This window comes from Nematolebias whitei, chromosome 18, assembly GCF_014905685.2.
Source record: "Nematolebias whitei isolate Nwh7 chromosome 18, NemWhi1, whole genome shotgun sequence".
NCBI classification, from domain to species: domain Eukaryota; kingdom Metazoa; phylum Chordata; class Actinopteri; order Cyprinodontiformes; family Rivulidae; genus Nematolebias; species Nematolebias whitei.
The window spans coordinates 38,120,489-38,135,003 of NC_056515.1; the positions used below are offsets into that span (position 1 = coordinate 38,120,489).

At 39.5% G+C, this 14,515-nt stretch overlaps 1 protein-coding gene across 2 annotated transcripts in view; it reads left to right on the plus strand.

The window, feature by feature from the left end:
* The window catches only part of stxbp1a (syntaxin binding protein 1a), a 32,706-nt gene that overhangs the window by 2,605 nt on the left and 15,586 nt on the right, over positions 1-14,515 (plus strand). For both annotated transcript variants that reach the window (XM_037692177.1, XM_037692176.1), the window contains exons 2-5: positions 11,194-11,243; positions 12,273-12,354; positions 12,438-12,514; positions 13,645-13,723. In XM_037692177.1, coding sequence (XP_037548105.1) covers positions 11,194-11,243; positions 12,273-12,354; positions 12,438-12,514; positions 13,645-13,723 — 288 coding nt within the window. The remainder of the gene's footprint in view (positions 1-11,193; positions 11,244-12,272; positions 12,355-12,437; positions 12,515-13,644; positions 13,724-14,515) is intronic.

Genomic DNA, 14,515 nt, shown 5'->3' on the forward strand with positions numbered 1-14,515 from the left:
CGTGGACACATGTCGTGACTGGTCGACACAGCAGTAGCTAGCTGAAGGCACGCTGTTGGCTTATTGCGTGGACACATGTCGTGACTGGTCGACACAGCAGCGGCTAGTTGAAGGCAAGCTATTGGCTTACTACGTGGACACATGTCGTGACTGGTCGACACAGCAGCAGCTAGTTGAAGGCAAGCTATTGGCTTACTACGTGGACACATGTCGTGACTGGTCGACGCAGCTGCAGCAGCTAGCTGAACGCACGCTATTGGCTTACTACGTGGACACATTTTGTGACTGGTCGACAGCAGCAGCTAGCTAAAGGCACGCTATTGGCTTACTACGTGTCACATTTTGTGACTGGTCGACGCAGCAGCAGCTAGCTGAAGGCACGCTATTGGCTTACTACGTGGACACATTTCGTGACTGGTCGACAGCAGCAGCTAGCTAAAGGCACGCTATTGGCTTACTACGTGTCACATTTTGTGACTGGTCGATGCAGCAGCAGCTAGCTGAAGGCACGGTATTGGCTTACTACGTGGACACATTTTGTGACTGGTTGACAGCAGCAGCTAGCTGAAGGCACGGTATTGGCTTACTACGTGTCAAGTCGTGACTGGTCGACAGCAGCAGCTAGCTAAAGGCACGCTATTGGCTTACTACGTGTCACATTTTGTGACTGGTCGTCGCAGCGGTGGATAGCTGAAGGCACGCTATTAGGTAACTAAGTGTCCACGTGACGAGATGTGATTGGTCGACGCAGCTTCAACTGAAAGGAAAGGAAGACATGTGACGCAGATTGTGTGACAATCATCTGACAATCATTTAGCGTTAGCTTTCCGTAACTTATTTCCCTATTTAGCATTTTAGAGTTAGTGAAACTAATTTTTAGTTAGCAGAAATTAGTGAAGCTAACGTTTTGGTTAGCTGTGTCCACCGCTCTCTGCAATAAATGAGCGAAGTCAGCAGGGTCAAGTTTTGTTGCTAACAATTGCGAGTCTTTTGGTTACAGTCGAAAATTGACGAGTTCCCTTCAGATATTGAGTCGGTAAAATAAATAAAGTCAAGACGGAGAACGATGCAATTAGAGGAGCGGAAGAGAAAATCTGAAGGGTTTATCTTGTCTTCTGAAAAAAAAAACGACAACCAAAAGCTGGGAGGTCAAGACAGGAGTGGAGTAGTTTAAGGGACGGAAATCGATCGGTGGAGTGCGCTAAAGCAAAAGTTTGCACTAAAATGATCTCCAAATCATCTGTGCTGAAAAATTCTGGATCAACTGGAGAATCGATGTAACTGATTGCAGAATTAATTGTACCCAAAGGTGAGGAATAGTTTAGTTTTTACAACAACAAAAAAAAAAACTGATGAGTTTGAGTTAAACTAATCCCAATCATTTAATCATGTAGAACTTGTGGTAAAGAGGAGTCCAAACATTTTCAGATGTGGGACAAAACTATCCAGATGAACGGACTCAAGGGCCACAAAAATGTGAATTTAACTCTAAATGTGAACAATATTTTGGAGAAAGGACAAAAGTTTATTAATTTTTGTGGAGACAGAGTTTTAAATTGTAGATCCAAAACATTAAAAGTTTCATAAACGCTAAGATATTTTTTATTAAAAAGGATTTGATTTATTTGATTTGTTGGGTCTATGTTTGTTGTTTTCCTGAGTTTGGAAAGTTCATTTTAGTCTGTTCTCAGCAACAAAAGCATAATTTGAGTAAGTGTCTTTTTAAAAAGGAGGTCGTTTTTAGACCATGGACGTCCCAAAACGCTGATTTCGAAGTTTTGAAAAATCGTCCTGTCAGTCGCTACAACAGATTCATAGAAGGTTCGATAAAGTCGATCAACTCGTATGTCGACGATACCACTTTATACTCATTTAAAAAATGTCCACGTTCCCTCTTGATTATTTTATCAAAAGAGCACAGTTTTATGAATCATTATCCTAAAGTCTCCTTTCAGGTAAAAATCAGTAAAGGTTTTTGGTGATTTGTACCATGACAGGAAAATAAAGATTATAGAGAAAGTTTTGTATTTTGTTTAATAGTGCTATTTTTTTAGATCGTTTTTCATCCGTTCTGCTGTTAAATCTGAACATTATATAAAAAAGGATTACCAACTAATTTGCAGAACGTCTGCATCTGAAACCTGCTGGACAAAATGATACGTTCTTAAACTGCAGTCGTGGGCCGCACAAAATCACTCCCAGGGCCGCAAATGGCCCTCGGGCCGCACTTTGGACACCCGTGTGCTAAAGCATGAAGATTCAAATCATTCAATCACATATTTTAGTATCTTCAACTCAAACTGTATCTTTAATTTCAACAGTCGGAGGTGTAGATATATGACCTAATTTGGTTTAAGCAGTTAAATCTGAATTTAAAAATTAGAACGCAGTAAAAAAATCTCGTCTCGTCTTAATATCATCACAAACATCCAAGCTGAAAACGATTGCTTAGCCTTGGAGCATATTTTTACTAGTTTCAAGCAACAAAAAACAACCATGTGTTTGGCTCATTAACAAAGTTCTTAGTTTAGTTCATTTTAAGAAAAACATACAGGCTCAAAGTCACTTCTCCAAAAGATGTAATGTTGTAGATTTAGCCATTGATTTAGAAACATCTGCAGTTCCCAGACAGTTAAACACACAAATCTAACGGCGACAGCCAGGGCCACAGATCAAAGGTCGTTCAAGGTCAGCTGCTTCAACGACTTTGGACAAAGTTTACCATCGATGAGCATCATTCATCTCCAGGGAGCCGTTTGGTCTTTGTGATGCTTTGTTTTAAAGTTGATATGAACGAACCGTCTCGGGAGGCGACCGAGTGGTCTATAAATCAAAAGGTCAACGGTTTGATTCCCAGCAACGTGAGCCCACATCGCCCCAAAAAAGCCCTGCTGCTGAAATAAATTAATGTGAAAGGGTGAATGAGAAACATGTTCTGAGGGGGGTTGTAAAAGACAATTTACTGTAAAATGAAGAATTATTAAGTTGGATTAGTTTTTACAACAAAAGTGCTTTGATGAGGAAACTTTTCAAATTATGTTTTTGAAGAGCAAAGCGTCATCTTAATATAAAATAATTTGCAATTTTTTAGCTGCTTTTCCTCCAAACTAATTTAAAATCTGCACTTCAAGGCTAAACTTTAAAGCTTCCTATCATTTTTAGGTTGACAAACCCAAAACAAGCCTCGAGTCACGACTGGGCGCTCACCTGGTGCTGCAGCCTCTTCTCTGTCAAATTAAAGTCACAACACAAGAAAACCAGAGCTGCAGACAGGGGACCTAACGAGCAGCAGGTCAGGTGCGCCAATTAAAGACTCAGAACAGGTGTGTGACCAAATTAAACAAACTAAATAACCAAAACAAATCAACGCAAAGGAAATTAAGCACAAGCAACAAAAAATTCTGAAAAATTAAAAAAAATACACTGATTCATAGAAATTGGAGGAAATTCAACCACATAATCACAAAATCTCATAAATCATAGAAATCCATAAAACATGAGCTAATTAGCAGCTAGCCATTTGTGCTACTACAGCTTGTTTCTGGTAAAACAGCTTATCAAGACAAAAACTGACTAAAACAACCAGACAAACCTTTTTAAAGTAAAATATCAATACTGTATTTGCCGTTGTATAAGTCGCACCTTTTTGCATAAATTTGCAAGTCCTGCGACTTATACAGCGAAGCGACTAATATACTTTTTTTTTCGTATATTTTTAACCAATTTTTGGTCAAAATCTGATGATTTCATTCATTCTGACATGAAAAATATTAAACATTACCATTTGCAGCCACTAGAGGGTGATCGACTAATATGGCAAGCCAAGTGTCACATTAATAGGTAAAAGTGGCTATTAATGAGACACTTGGCTTGCCATACAAAGTCACCGTCGTCTCGCTACGGAAATCCTGGACCACGCCACCCAGGAGGAGTGCAGCCGATTTGACCATTGAAGTGGATTTATTAAGGAAAAGTTAAACTTACACACACCTTTGCTATAATGTTGAGCAAACAAATAATTGTTTTTAAGTGTTAATCTTGTTAAATTATTGTTAAAGTCCTCTCATGCACGCTCCTGCGGCCACCATTTGGCAGCCAATCAATTTTTGGCACAACACCGGTCCACGTTTACGGGTTGTCAGTGGTGACGCATAATAGATGCGACTTATTTATGTTTTCTTTCCACTTTATTAGACGTTTTTGGACTGATGTGACTTATACGGCGGTGCGACGTGTACGGCAGCACGTACGGTATATGGAATAACACTTAAGTCATTTGAAAACAAGCTGCATAGACATATCTATTTTATTAGCAGTTAGGGCCGTGACCAACACAAAAATGGTTTTAACTTTTGATTTTGAGACAGATTTGATGTGGTAGTAGCAGATGGTCATCCCTGATGTAAAGTGCTCCAACTCCAGCCTCAGAAGAAGTTTTTATTTAACCCTTTGGAAAGAAAAGGTGGCGGGCGAATTAATGCCAGGTCTTTATTTTTTATTTTTGAATCTCCGCAGCCGGTCCAGGAAGCTCCAGGTCAAGTTTCACTGCTGGAGGAGTCTTTGGGCGTTTGACCGAACCGTGTTCAGGACGATCGATTGATTGATTTTGTGTGCGAACTGTTGCAGATTAACTGTCCGTGTCTTTAAAACCTAAAGTGGAGAGCTGAGATACAGAAGAAAAAAAAACAAGGGGTCATGAAAAACAAGTCCCTGAAGGAGGGGAGGAAACTTCTTTGGTGCAATCGGTTAAATCAGTGGCTCCTTCTTAATGTAGATGAAAAAAAGCCAGTTCTCCTGCTGATATACATGTTTTTAATAATTAGTTAATCTCTTTTAATAGAACCACAGTCCCCGTCTGGTCCTTGAATGATTGGTTCTTGATCACAGTGCTTAATATTATAAAAAAAATAAATATATTTATTCTGTTATTTGTCGTCGCAGCTCTGCGGACGTAAGCAGCCACCGAGGCGTGTGCGTTTGATTTACACAGCTGCTGCCATGTGTTTGCTCAGGTCGCTTCCCTTCTTTCGGACTGCTGTGTTCCCGTGTTGTTTTGTCCATCGGTGAGGTCAGAGAGGAAAAACCCACAGAGCGGTTTCCTCGTGACGTGGGTTTTATTTTCAGACGGTCTGCGGCCGCCACGCTTCTGTTTATCTAATCCCAACACGTGAATCAGTGGTGGACGCTCAGGAAAAAGAGAGCGGGGAAGTGGAATCTATTCAGAGAAGCACTGGAGCGGCCACTGATGGTGGCTTGGTGATGTTTTTGGCGGCCATCTTGAGAAGACCTTCGTGTATCACTCTGTCCTGTTTACATGTGAAAATTTGCAGATTGGTCCATAAATGCCTAAAAAAATGTTTATCTTACTTAAATATTTGTGCGCTCTGCTGGCAGAATGAACCACAACGAGGAATTTATTCAATGTTTTTTTAAATTCTCCATCTCAAAACCTTCAAAAATTATCTGTAGTTTGTCAAAATTTGGTGATTTATCATCTTGTTTTGTCTATGAGTGCCTGTAAAACCTGATCTTTATTGATCTACAATGATGTCATTGGGAATTCTAGCCCTTTATTTTAAAAAGAGGAATCTCAAAGCTTCACAGTGACACTAAATTTTATACAAAGGGATTTCCCTGGCAATAACGTTGGTCAATTTCTAATGAAATTTAAAGGATCAGAGATAAAAAAGATCATAATTTGAAACTGATTTATATTTAGATTAGGAAGGCTATTTTAGTTACCAGCATTACTAGACGGTGTCTTCATGGATTCATTTTTAAAGCAAGTCTCAACGACGGCAGTATGGTTTTGTTAGCAACACTGAACAGACACATATGAGCTAATATGACGTCATACTCACTGATGCTTGTTGAGATAGGTTTAACAATTAACAGCAAATTATTAGTCTCCTTTGCTCAGTTTAGGTTTTAAATCTAATATTTATGGATGGTGCCATTCTGGAGGTATTTAAGAACACCTACGTTGCAACACAAAGGTCTTCTCAATATGGCGGCACACATTCTCATCTTGTTAGCATAGAATGAGCAGGGTTCTAGTTCAGTGGTATAATCTCTGAAAAACAACTTAATGAAGCGTTGGGCTCAGAAAAGAACAGTCAACCTGCCAACTTATTACTAAAATCTTGATTAAAAATGAGTTTTTGCTTATTGCAGTGCTACCATAAGTGAGAACAGGGAACAGGTGGAAGAGAACTTGGAGAGGTGGAGGTATGCACTTAAAAGAAGAGGAATGAAAGTCAGTCGTAGTAAGACAGAGTCCATGTTTGTGAATGAGAGGGAGGAGGTGGAACAGTGAGGCTACAAGGAGCAGAGGTCACAAAGGTGCAGGACTTCAAGGACTTGGGGTCCACTGTCCAGGAACATGGGGAGTGTGGTAAATAAGTGAAGATCAGTCCAGGCAGGACGGAGTGATGGAGAAAAGTTTCAGGAGTGATTTGTGACAAAAGGGTGTCAGCAAAGATCAAAGGAAAAGTTTACAAGACAGTGGTGAGAGCAGCTATGTTGTATGGTCTGGAGACAGAGACATGGACAAAAAGACAGGAGACAGAACTGGAAGTGTCAGAAATGAAGATGTTGAGGTTCTCCTTAGGAGAGACAAGGATGGAGAAGATCAGGAATGAGATCATCAGAGGTACAGCACAGGTTGAACAACTGGGAGATGAAGTTAGAGAGGACACACTGAGATGGTTTGGACATGTCCAGGAGGGACAGTAGTTTGGACATGTCCAGAGGAGGGACAGTGGTTTGGACATGTCCAGAGGAGGGACAGTGGTTTGGACATGTCCAGAGGAGGGACAGTGGTTTGGACATGTCCAGAGGAGGGACAGTAGTTTGGACATGTCCAGAGGAGGGACATTGTGTATATTGGTAGAAGGATGTTAGAAATGCAGCTGCCAGGAAAAAGACAAAGAGGAGACATATGGATGCAGTTAGAGAGGACATGGAGGTAGTTGGAGTAAGGACAGAGGACACAGAGGACAGAGTGAGATGGAGGACGATGACTCGCTGTGGAGACCCCTGAAGAGGGAATAGCTGAAAGAAGAAGAAGAAGAAGCAGTGCCACCATAAGTGAGGATTAGTGTGATTCTCAATCCATACTTTCACCAATATTGGTGTGACATGTTCATGAGATATTTTGCTAACAGGCCTATCTGAACAAGGGATTATGGGTCGTTGTGGTCTCGTTTCCTCTTTAGGCTCGGTCAGGTGTATTTACCTGTTAATAAAAATAAAAACGATGAAACAGCTGTGTGTGGGGGATGATGATGATGATGGTGTGTGAGCAGTGATTCATCTGACGTGAGTTTGTGTCGCGATGAATATAAAGTCAAAGTTTTGTTCCTCGAACCTGTTGAAACCAATGGAAATTATTCTTTTTACATTTAACACGAGTTAAATGTTGTTGATCGCTCTTTGAACGACCTTCACTTGAGAAATGGCGTTACATTCTGACAGGACGTCCCAACGGCCTGTTTGAGGATCAAACCAAGAAGAGAAGTAGATTTCTGATCTCAGTCATTGCAAAAAGATTCATTCAGATGTTTAGGAAGTCTTGACATGTTCATCTGTTTTGCAATATTTGGTTATTCCATCAGAAATATTAAGATGTTCCTGCAGGAAGTGTCCCAGGCTGTACAGGAAGTGCTACAGCTAGCTGCCGCCGTTGTATCTGTGCTTGTAAAAAAAACGCGCAAGGCAAAACTCATTTGATTGCGACACATTAAACACCACACCCTTGGTGAGTCGTCCCAGATTCTGACCCTGGACCGAGAGAACTTCCTTCTGCAGGAGCAGCATGCTGACCTGCAGGAGTGACAGCATGGATGTGCTGACCCACAGTGTCAGGAGGCGCCATACATCCCCATTTTAAACAGAGGGAGGAGGCTGGACCTATTTTTAAAGCCTAAGGTCCATCAGCTGAGCTTTAAAGTACGGTTTTATTTACAATCAGCGTTAAAGGGAAATCGCGTCTAAATTCCAGCTGAGTGACCGAAGCAGCTTTTACATCACGTTTATCAGAGGCACACGACAAGAGGAAACGCTTGGGCTGAAAGAGAGGAAAAGTGAAAAGAGTCACGGATATCCTCCGTTTCCAGGAGTTTATCCTCCTGTCTGCTGGAAGTCTCTAGTTCGGACTCGTTTCAGCGACTCCAAAGAAGCAGAACGGGTTTTCTTTGAAGATAAATCAGCGTCAAGAGTTATCCTGATGCATGCTCAATAATCCAGGTAGAAAAACCTAAAAAAGTTGTCACACAGGAGTACAAGTTTTACAAACGCGTACTACAAGATTCGAACAAACAAATAATAATACATCTTTCTTTTTTTTTAAACCTGAAAATAATTCCAGATGAGGAATAACCTGCTCATTTTAGGTCGTCTGTTTTAACAGTTCTCCTAATTACCGTATTTTCCGCTGTACACGTCGCACCGCCCTATAAATTGCATCAGCCCAAATATGTTTAATAAAGTAGAAAAATCCATAAAAACATTGCTTCACCGTATAAGTTGCATCTATTACGCATCACCGCTGACAACGAGCTCGCAAAAAACGAACCGCAAAGTAGCGAGGGAGTACTGTATCTGGTAAAGCTCTGATGTCCCAGCTTTTTTACCAGCCTTGAACGCAGCATGATCTTGGTGAGCGACAAGAACGTCTCAGGCAGCTGGTCCGTGATGTTGACAGATTCGTCCGCAGCATTTGGAGATTTGTGCACGTGTGTATGCACAGAATATTCCTACTTGTGCAAATTAAAACGTGAAGATGTGAGAAACTGTTTACGCATTTGTAAAAGTTGTGGTACACTTGTGCGAGTACTTCTGACACCGGTTTATCTGCAGCTTCCTGCCAAAACACAAAACCTCGTCACTTAGTTTTTGTTGATTTGGTTCGTTTTGGTTTCCTTTTTTTTGCTGACACAGCGGCGAACACATCCGGACAAAAAGAGACGCTGGAAATAGACTCTGTCATTTATAATTACTCCAAGACTTTCTGTCTCTCAGGAGGTCAGAACCAGTTCAGACTGGGTCAGTCAGTTAACTTGGCTGCTTTATTTTTAATCTCAGTTTTCTGACATTTTGTCTAACAAACTCTTTTTTTCATTTAATCCTAAAATGCTTCTTTTATTTCCTGTTTGTCTGAAACATATTACATCCTGACTTTAACAAACGATATGCCGTTTATTGTTTTAATGGAGCATCTTTGGTCTTTATTCTGTGTAATCTCTTTTATGCGAGCCCTGTTTAATCCGTGTTAATCCGTCGGTGACTGTGCAACTGCAGGTTTTAGCCCGAGTCCAGGAGATTATATGCTCGCAGCGATCCAACAGGATGTTCAGCAGTGATTCACCCTAAATGGGTTTACTCTAATCCAGCTGGCAGATGGAGGGCGCACTGATCAGGCCAATATCAACACTGTGGCACAAACATGGCGACTTCACAGATGATCGGACTTTACGCCCCCGAAGCAGAATCACTTCCTAGTGCTTCGAGGAAATCGATCAGCAGATTTGTTCTAGACCTGGTTGGACCCCTCCGAGGTTTTAAATGTTGCCCTCCAGTGCAACACGACGGTACTTTTAGGTCTATCAGGACGCGGAACAAGTCAGGATTAGTTTGTAGTTCGAGTCAATAGGTTTGGGTTGGGGGTGAGTTTTTGCTTTACGTGGAGGAGTGTAGGTCTCTGGGAGTCCTGTTCCTGAGTGATGGACAGATCTGCGCCTCATCCGCAGTCGTGAGGGCGTCACTCTGTTCCGTCGTCGAGACGGAGCTGAGCCCAAACACAACGTCTGTCTGCGTTACAGCCATCAGCTATGGTCATGTGACGTGGACCATGACCAGATAAGGAGCTCTTGGATACCAGTGGCTGAAATGAGGCTCCTCTGTGAGGTGGCTGAAGTTTCAGAGTAGAGCTTCTGCTCCTCCTCATCAGAAGGCTGAGGTGGTTCCTTCTGGAGGTTTTCCAGGCAAGTGACACCAGAAGAATACCCTGAGCCAGATCCTTAACTCTTTGGAGGGATTATGCATCCTTTCCAGACATCTTGGGATCCCCCAGGAGGAGCGGACGAGTTTTCCTGAAGACAGGGATGTCTGGTTTCTCTTCCGGACCCGTTGTCTTCATGACCCACCACAGATCAGCGGCATAGAATGGGTGAAGGTTTGTTTTTTTCTGGAAATCGTGACCTTTTTGTGATGATAGTGTATATACAGGAAGAAAAATGTAAGCATGTGACGAACACAAAGTATTCTAGTCACATTGGTGGTTTCAGATTGCAAGAACAGCCGGCTGGTCCTTATTGTAGCTGCAGAGATTTGTTGGTACCTTCCAAAGTTGTCCTTTTGTTTGGATGTTTCCTCTTCAGGGGTCTCCACAGAGATTCATTCTCCTCCATCTCACTCCGTCCTCTCGAACTGCCTCTTCTCAGTCTGTCTCGACCAAACTGGTGTCGCTTGAACTTGTATATTAGTTTTGGCGTGTTTTACCCCGGATGCTCTTCCTGACACAACCCTCACCATTTAGCCGGGCTGGGGACCGGCGGCTGGTTTCTGTACCGTTCCAAAGTGATCCCAAAAGAAACAGAAATGGTGTGACATCAAAAAGCTCCAGTTTTGTCTCATCAGTCCCAGAATCTTTTAGATTTAAGATTAATTTTAGGCTTTTTTGTGTTTTCCCGCCAACAGTGGAGCTCTGTTGGGTCTTCTTCCATGAAGTCCATTACGGTTAGAAACGTAGCTGATGGAGCGATCAGAAAGTGACGTATCTCGGCCTTAGAGGTCAACTTTAATGGCTTAAGACAGTTCCCTCAGCTCTTTGTCTACCAGCCACACAATCCGTCTCATCAACCTGGGGTCGCATTTCTTCTTGCATCCACATCCTGGGGGGTTGACCGCTTTTCACAAGAAGTGACGCTTTGTTTTAACGAGCTGTAAGGGCATCGACAACTTTTCTAGCGTCGGTAAATTACCTTTAATTTCTGCATTAATTCGTTTATTTCGCCCGTTTGTTTCTGAGTGATGCGAGGATACGAAACCTTTTAACTCGGAGCGGAGAAAAGATAACTGCTTTAAACTCCTGCCTAGCTGTGCTTGTGTAATAAAATCTAATAATAATAAAGCATCTGCTCCCTCGGTGGTTGCAAGACCGTCGGGTTTCTGACGAGATGTTTTCTTTTACAGAGATTATGAACGATGTCATCAAGAAGGTGAAGAAGAAGGGAGAATGGAAGGTGAGGTTCAGAGTTGGGCGATCGCTTCGATGAACTGAGTGGAAATATTAGTTTATATGTGGGAAAATGAACTTTGTAGAATCGTAATAATAAAGATGAAAGATTATAGTTCAGAGTTTATGTTTAAGAACGTCTACATCAGTTAGAAGTTGCAGATTATTTTTATGATGCAAGTTATGGAGCACATTTACAGGTCAGAAACCACAAAGTGCTTTACAGAATATAAGACATAAAATAAAAACACACAAGATAAAAGATAAAACAACATACGTGTGACATAAGACAAAATAAAACTAATTAAAAGACTTACAATAATCCAGACGGGATGTAATAAAAGCATGAATAATCATCTCTAATTTGGCTTTTGACACAAGAGACTTAAGCCTAGAAATATTTCTTAGTTGAAAAAAACAAAAACAATTTTTGATTAATCCTCGGGAATGGCATTGCAATGACATGGCAGGTTTCTGAGATTTGGTTTAATAGACGAGGCCAGTACATCAAGGTGTTGCTTAATTTAATCTGTTTCATTGTCAGGAACAATAATCAAGGTTTCAGTTTTATCACAGTTAACCTGCAGGAAGTCGTCACTGAGCCCCCGTTTGAGATTACAGCTAATACAGTTTAACAACGAGGACAACTTCAGATATTCAGAAGGTCTGAAGGAACAATATAGCTGAATATCATCAGCATAGAAATGATAATCTGAAAACTGACTTATTATTTGGCCAAGGGGGAAAATATACAAAAGAAAGAGAATAGGTCCCAACACTGAGCCCTGAGGTACCCCACACAGCAGGCTCTTGAAAATATATTGTGAATTTTAACATTTCTTGATATTTTACATGTATTATTTGTTGCAAATTTTTTAAAAATCCTGTTTTGTCCAACAAATTAAATAATTTAATCAACTAAAAATGATTGTTTTCACCTTTAAACTCCAAGTCTGTTTAAATCTGCGAGGCTGAAGCTATAAACTTATTTTAGTTAGTAGAATGAGAAGGCCACAGTAATAATTTGTGTTTTCAGGCTCTGATCGTGGACCAGCTGAGCATGAGGATGTTGTCCTCCTGCTGTAAGATGACGGACATCATGACCGAGGGCATCACCAGTAAGAGACGTTCACCGTTTCTCTGTAGCGACAGGTTTACTCAGTTGTGGGACGTGTGTAACCGTCTGTCCTCATCTGTCCAGTTGTGGAGGACATCAACAAGCGACGAGAGCCCCTCCCCAGCCTGGAGGCCATTTACCTGATAACACCCACGGAGAAGGTAAGGACGCCTCCATTTTATCAGAGACAAAGCAGATGAAACACTTCTTAAATTGGATGCTCTTTTCTTCAAGTGTATTTAATTTATAAGGCACACTGTGATAATTTAAATAAAGTTAAATTTCTGCACAGCTCCTCAGCTTGTGCCTCACATTAACTGCTAAAGAAGCCAACAGACACAACTAAATAGGCAATAATAAAAATAAAAACAACTCAGAAGGAGGATCTGCGACCTTTTTGATCCAGAGAGTCATCTTTGCCTCTTCACATTAAATAAAATGAGCCTGAAGCTGCAGAACCTGCTGCAACTCAGCATCAACTGGTGGCCCATGGGCCAGTTTGAGTTTGTTGGAGAGAGGCTTTCTTGGCTGGTGGGACGACATTTTAAAACTAAAAAATTATAGTCAATTTTAACTTTTTTTAATATATATTTTTACATTTCAGGGCAAAATAAAATATCATATTCAGGTAAAGACGGAAAAAAATTGTTTATGCCAATTTTGATAAAAACTAAAACTATGCGAAGCCTGAAGGAACAAAACATGTAAATGTGCAGAAAGGTCATATTGTTGGATTTGTAATTGTGACTTGTTGAATTTTAAACTAAACGTAAATACTTGTTGTATGACACGTGAGCTGTAATTCCTGCCAATTCTTAAAGTCCAAACATTCCTCGAAGGAATCAAGTCCGAGGGTGTGTGGGAATCACTTGTAGCTACGGTCACATCGAATACTAGCTCAGTGTGAAACAGTCATGTTTGTGTTGGTTAGGGTCAATTAGCTGCGTCAGCCATCTTGAATGAACAGCTGTAGACGTACAGCCGAGGTTTACTTTGAGTTTTATTAAAACCTGTCCAGTGGTTCAGAGGGTATTGTGCCAACAGACAATCAAACGCAGGAATTTTGACAGCTAGTGCTAAAAATGTTGAGCTAAGTTTTAAATAATTTAGTATTTCCTTTATTTCCACGCCTTTAATAGCCTATCAGACTAAAAACTCTAAATCGTTCATTTCAGATACAGCTTGTTAGCTTAGTGTACTTGGTGACTCAGTTAAATTTAGCATTTGAAACTTATTTACATGTAAGCATACAGATAAATGGATTTTTTTAATAAGCTTTCTCTCTTTTCAGTCTGTCCACACGTTCATTGCCGACTTCAAAGATCCCCATTCGGCTAAATACAAGGCAGCCCATATTTTCTTTACTGACTGTGAGTTTAAGTTAAATGTTTGTTTCGTTATTTGTTCAAGTCACAAAAGAAGTGTTGTTGCACTGGACAGAGGTACGGACATGACGTTCAAGTTATCTTTACGTCTATAATTGTTATTTTTCTAATAATTTTTAGTTATAATTGCTATTTAATTTTTTATTTTGTTATAATTATTATTTTAAAATATTTTTTAGTTATAATTGTAGTTTTTAAATAATTTTTAGTTATATTTATTTGTAAATAAGTTTAATTAATAATTGTTATTTATTTTTTGTTATAATTGTTAATTTAAATATTTTTTTGTTATAATTATAATTTTTAATGTTTTTAGTTATAATTGTTATTTTTAAATATTTTTTAGTTATAATTATTATTTTTAATGTTTTTAGTTATAATTGTTATTTTTAAATATTTTAGTTATAATTGTTATTTTTAAATATTTTAGTTATAAATGTTATTTTGAAATATTTTAGTTATAAATGTTATTTTAATTTTTTTTAGCTATAATTGTTATTTTTAAATATTTTAGTAATAATTGTTATTTTTAAATAATTTTCAGAAGAGTTAAGTAGCATGACAAACAGCTAGATGGAGATATAACTTATTTTTAAAACATTTTTTAGTTATAATTGTTATTTTTAAATATTTTAGTTATAATTGTTATTAAATTTTTTGTTATAATTGTTATTTTTAAATATTTTAGTTATAATTGTCATTTTTTAAAATTTTAGTTATAAATATTTTTTTTTAGTTATAATTGTTATTTTTAAATATTTTAGTTATAATTGTTAT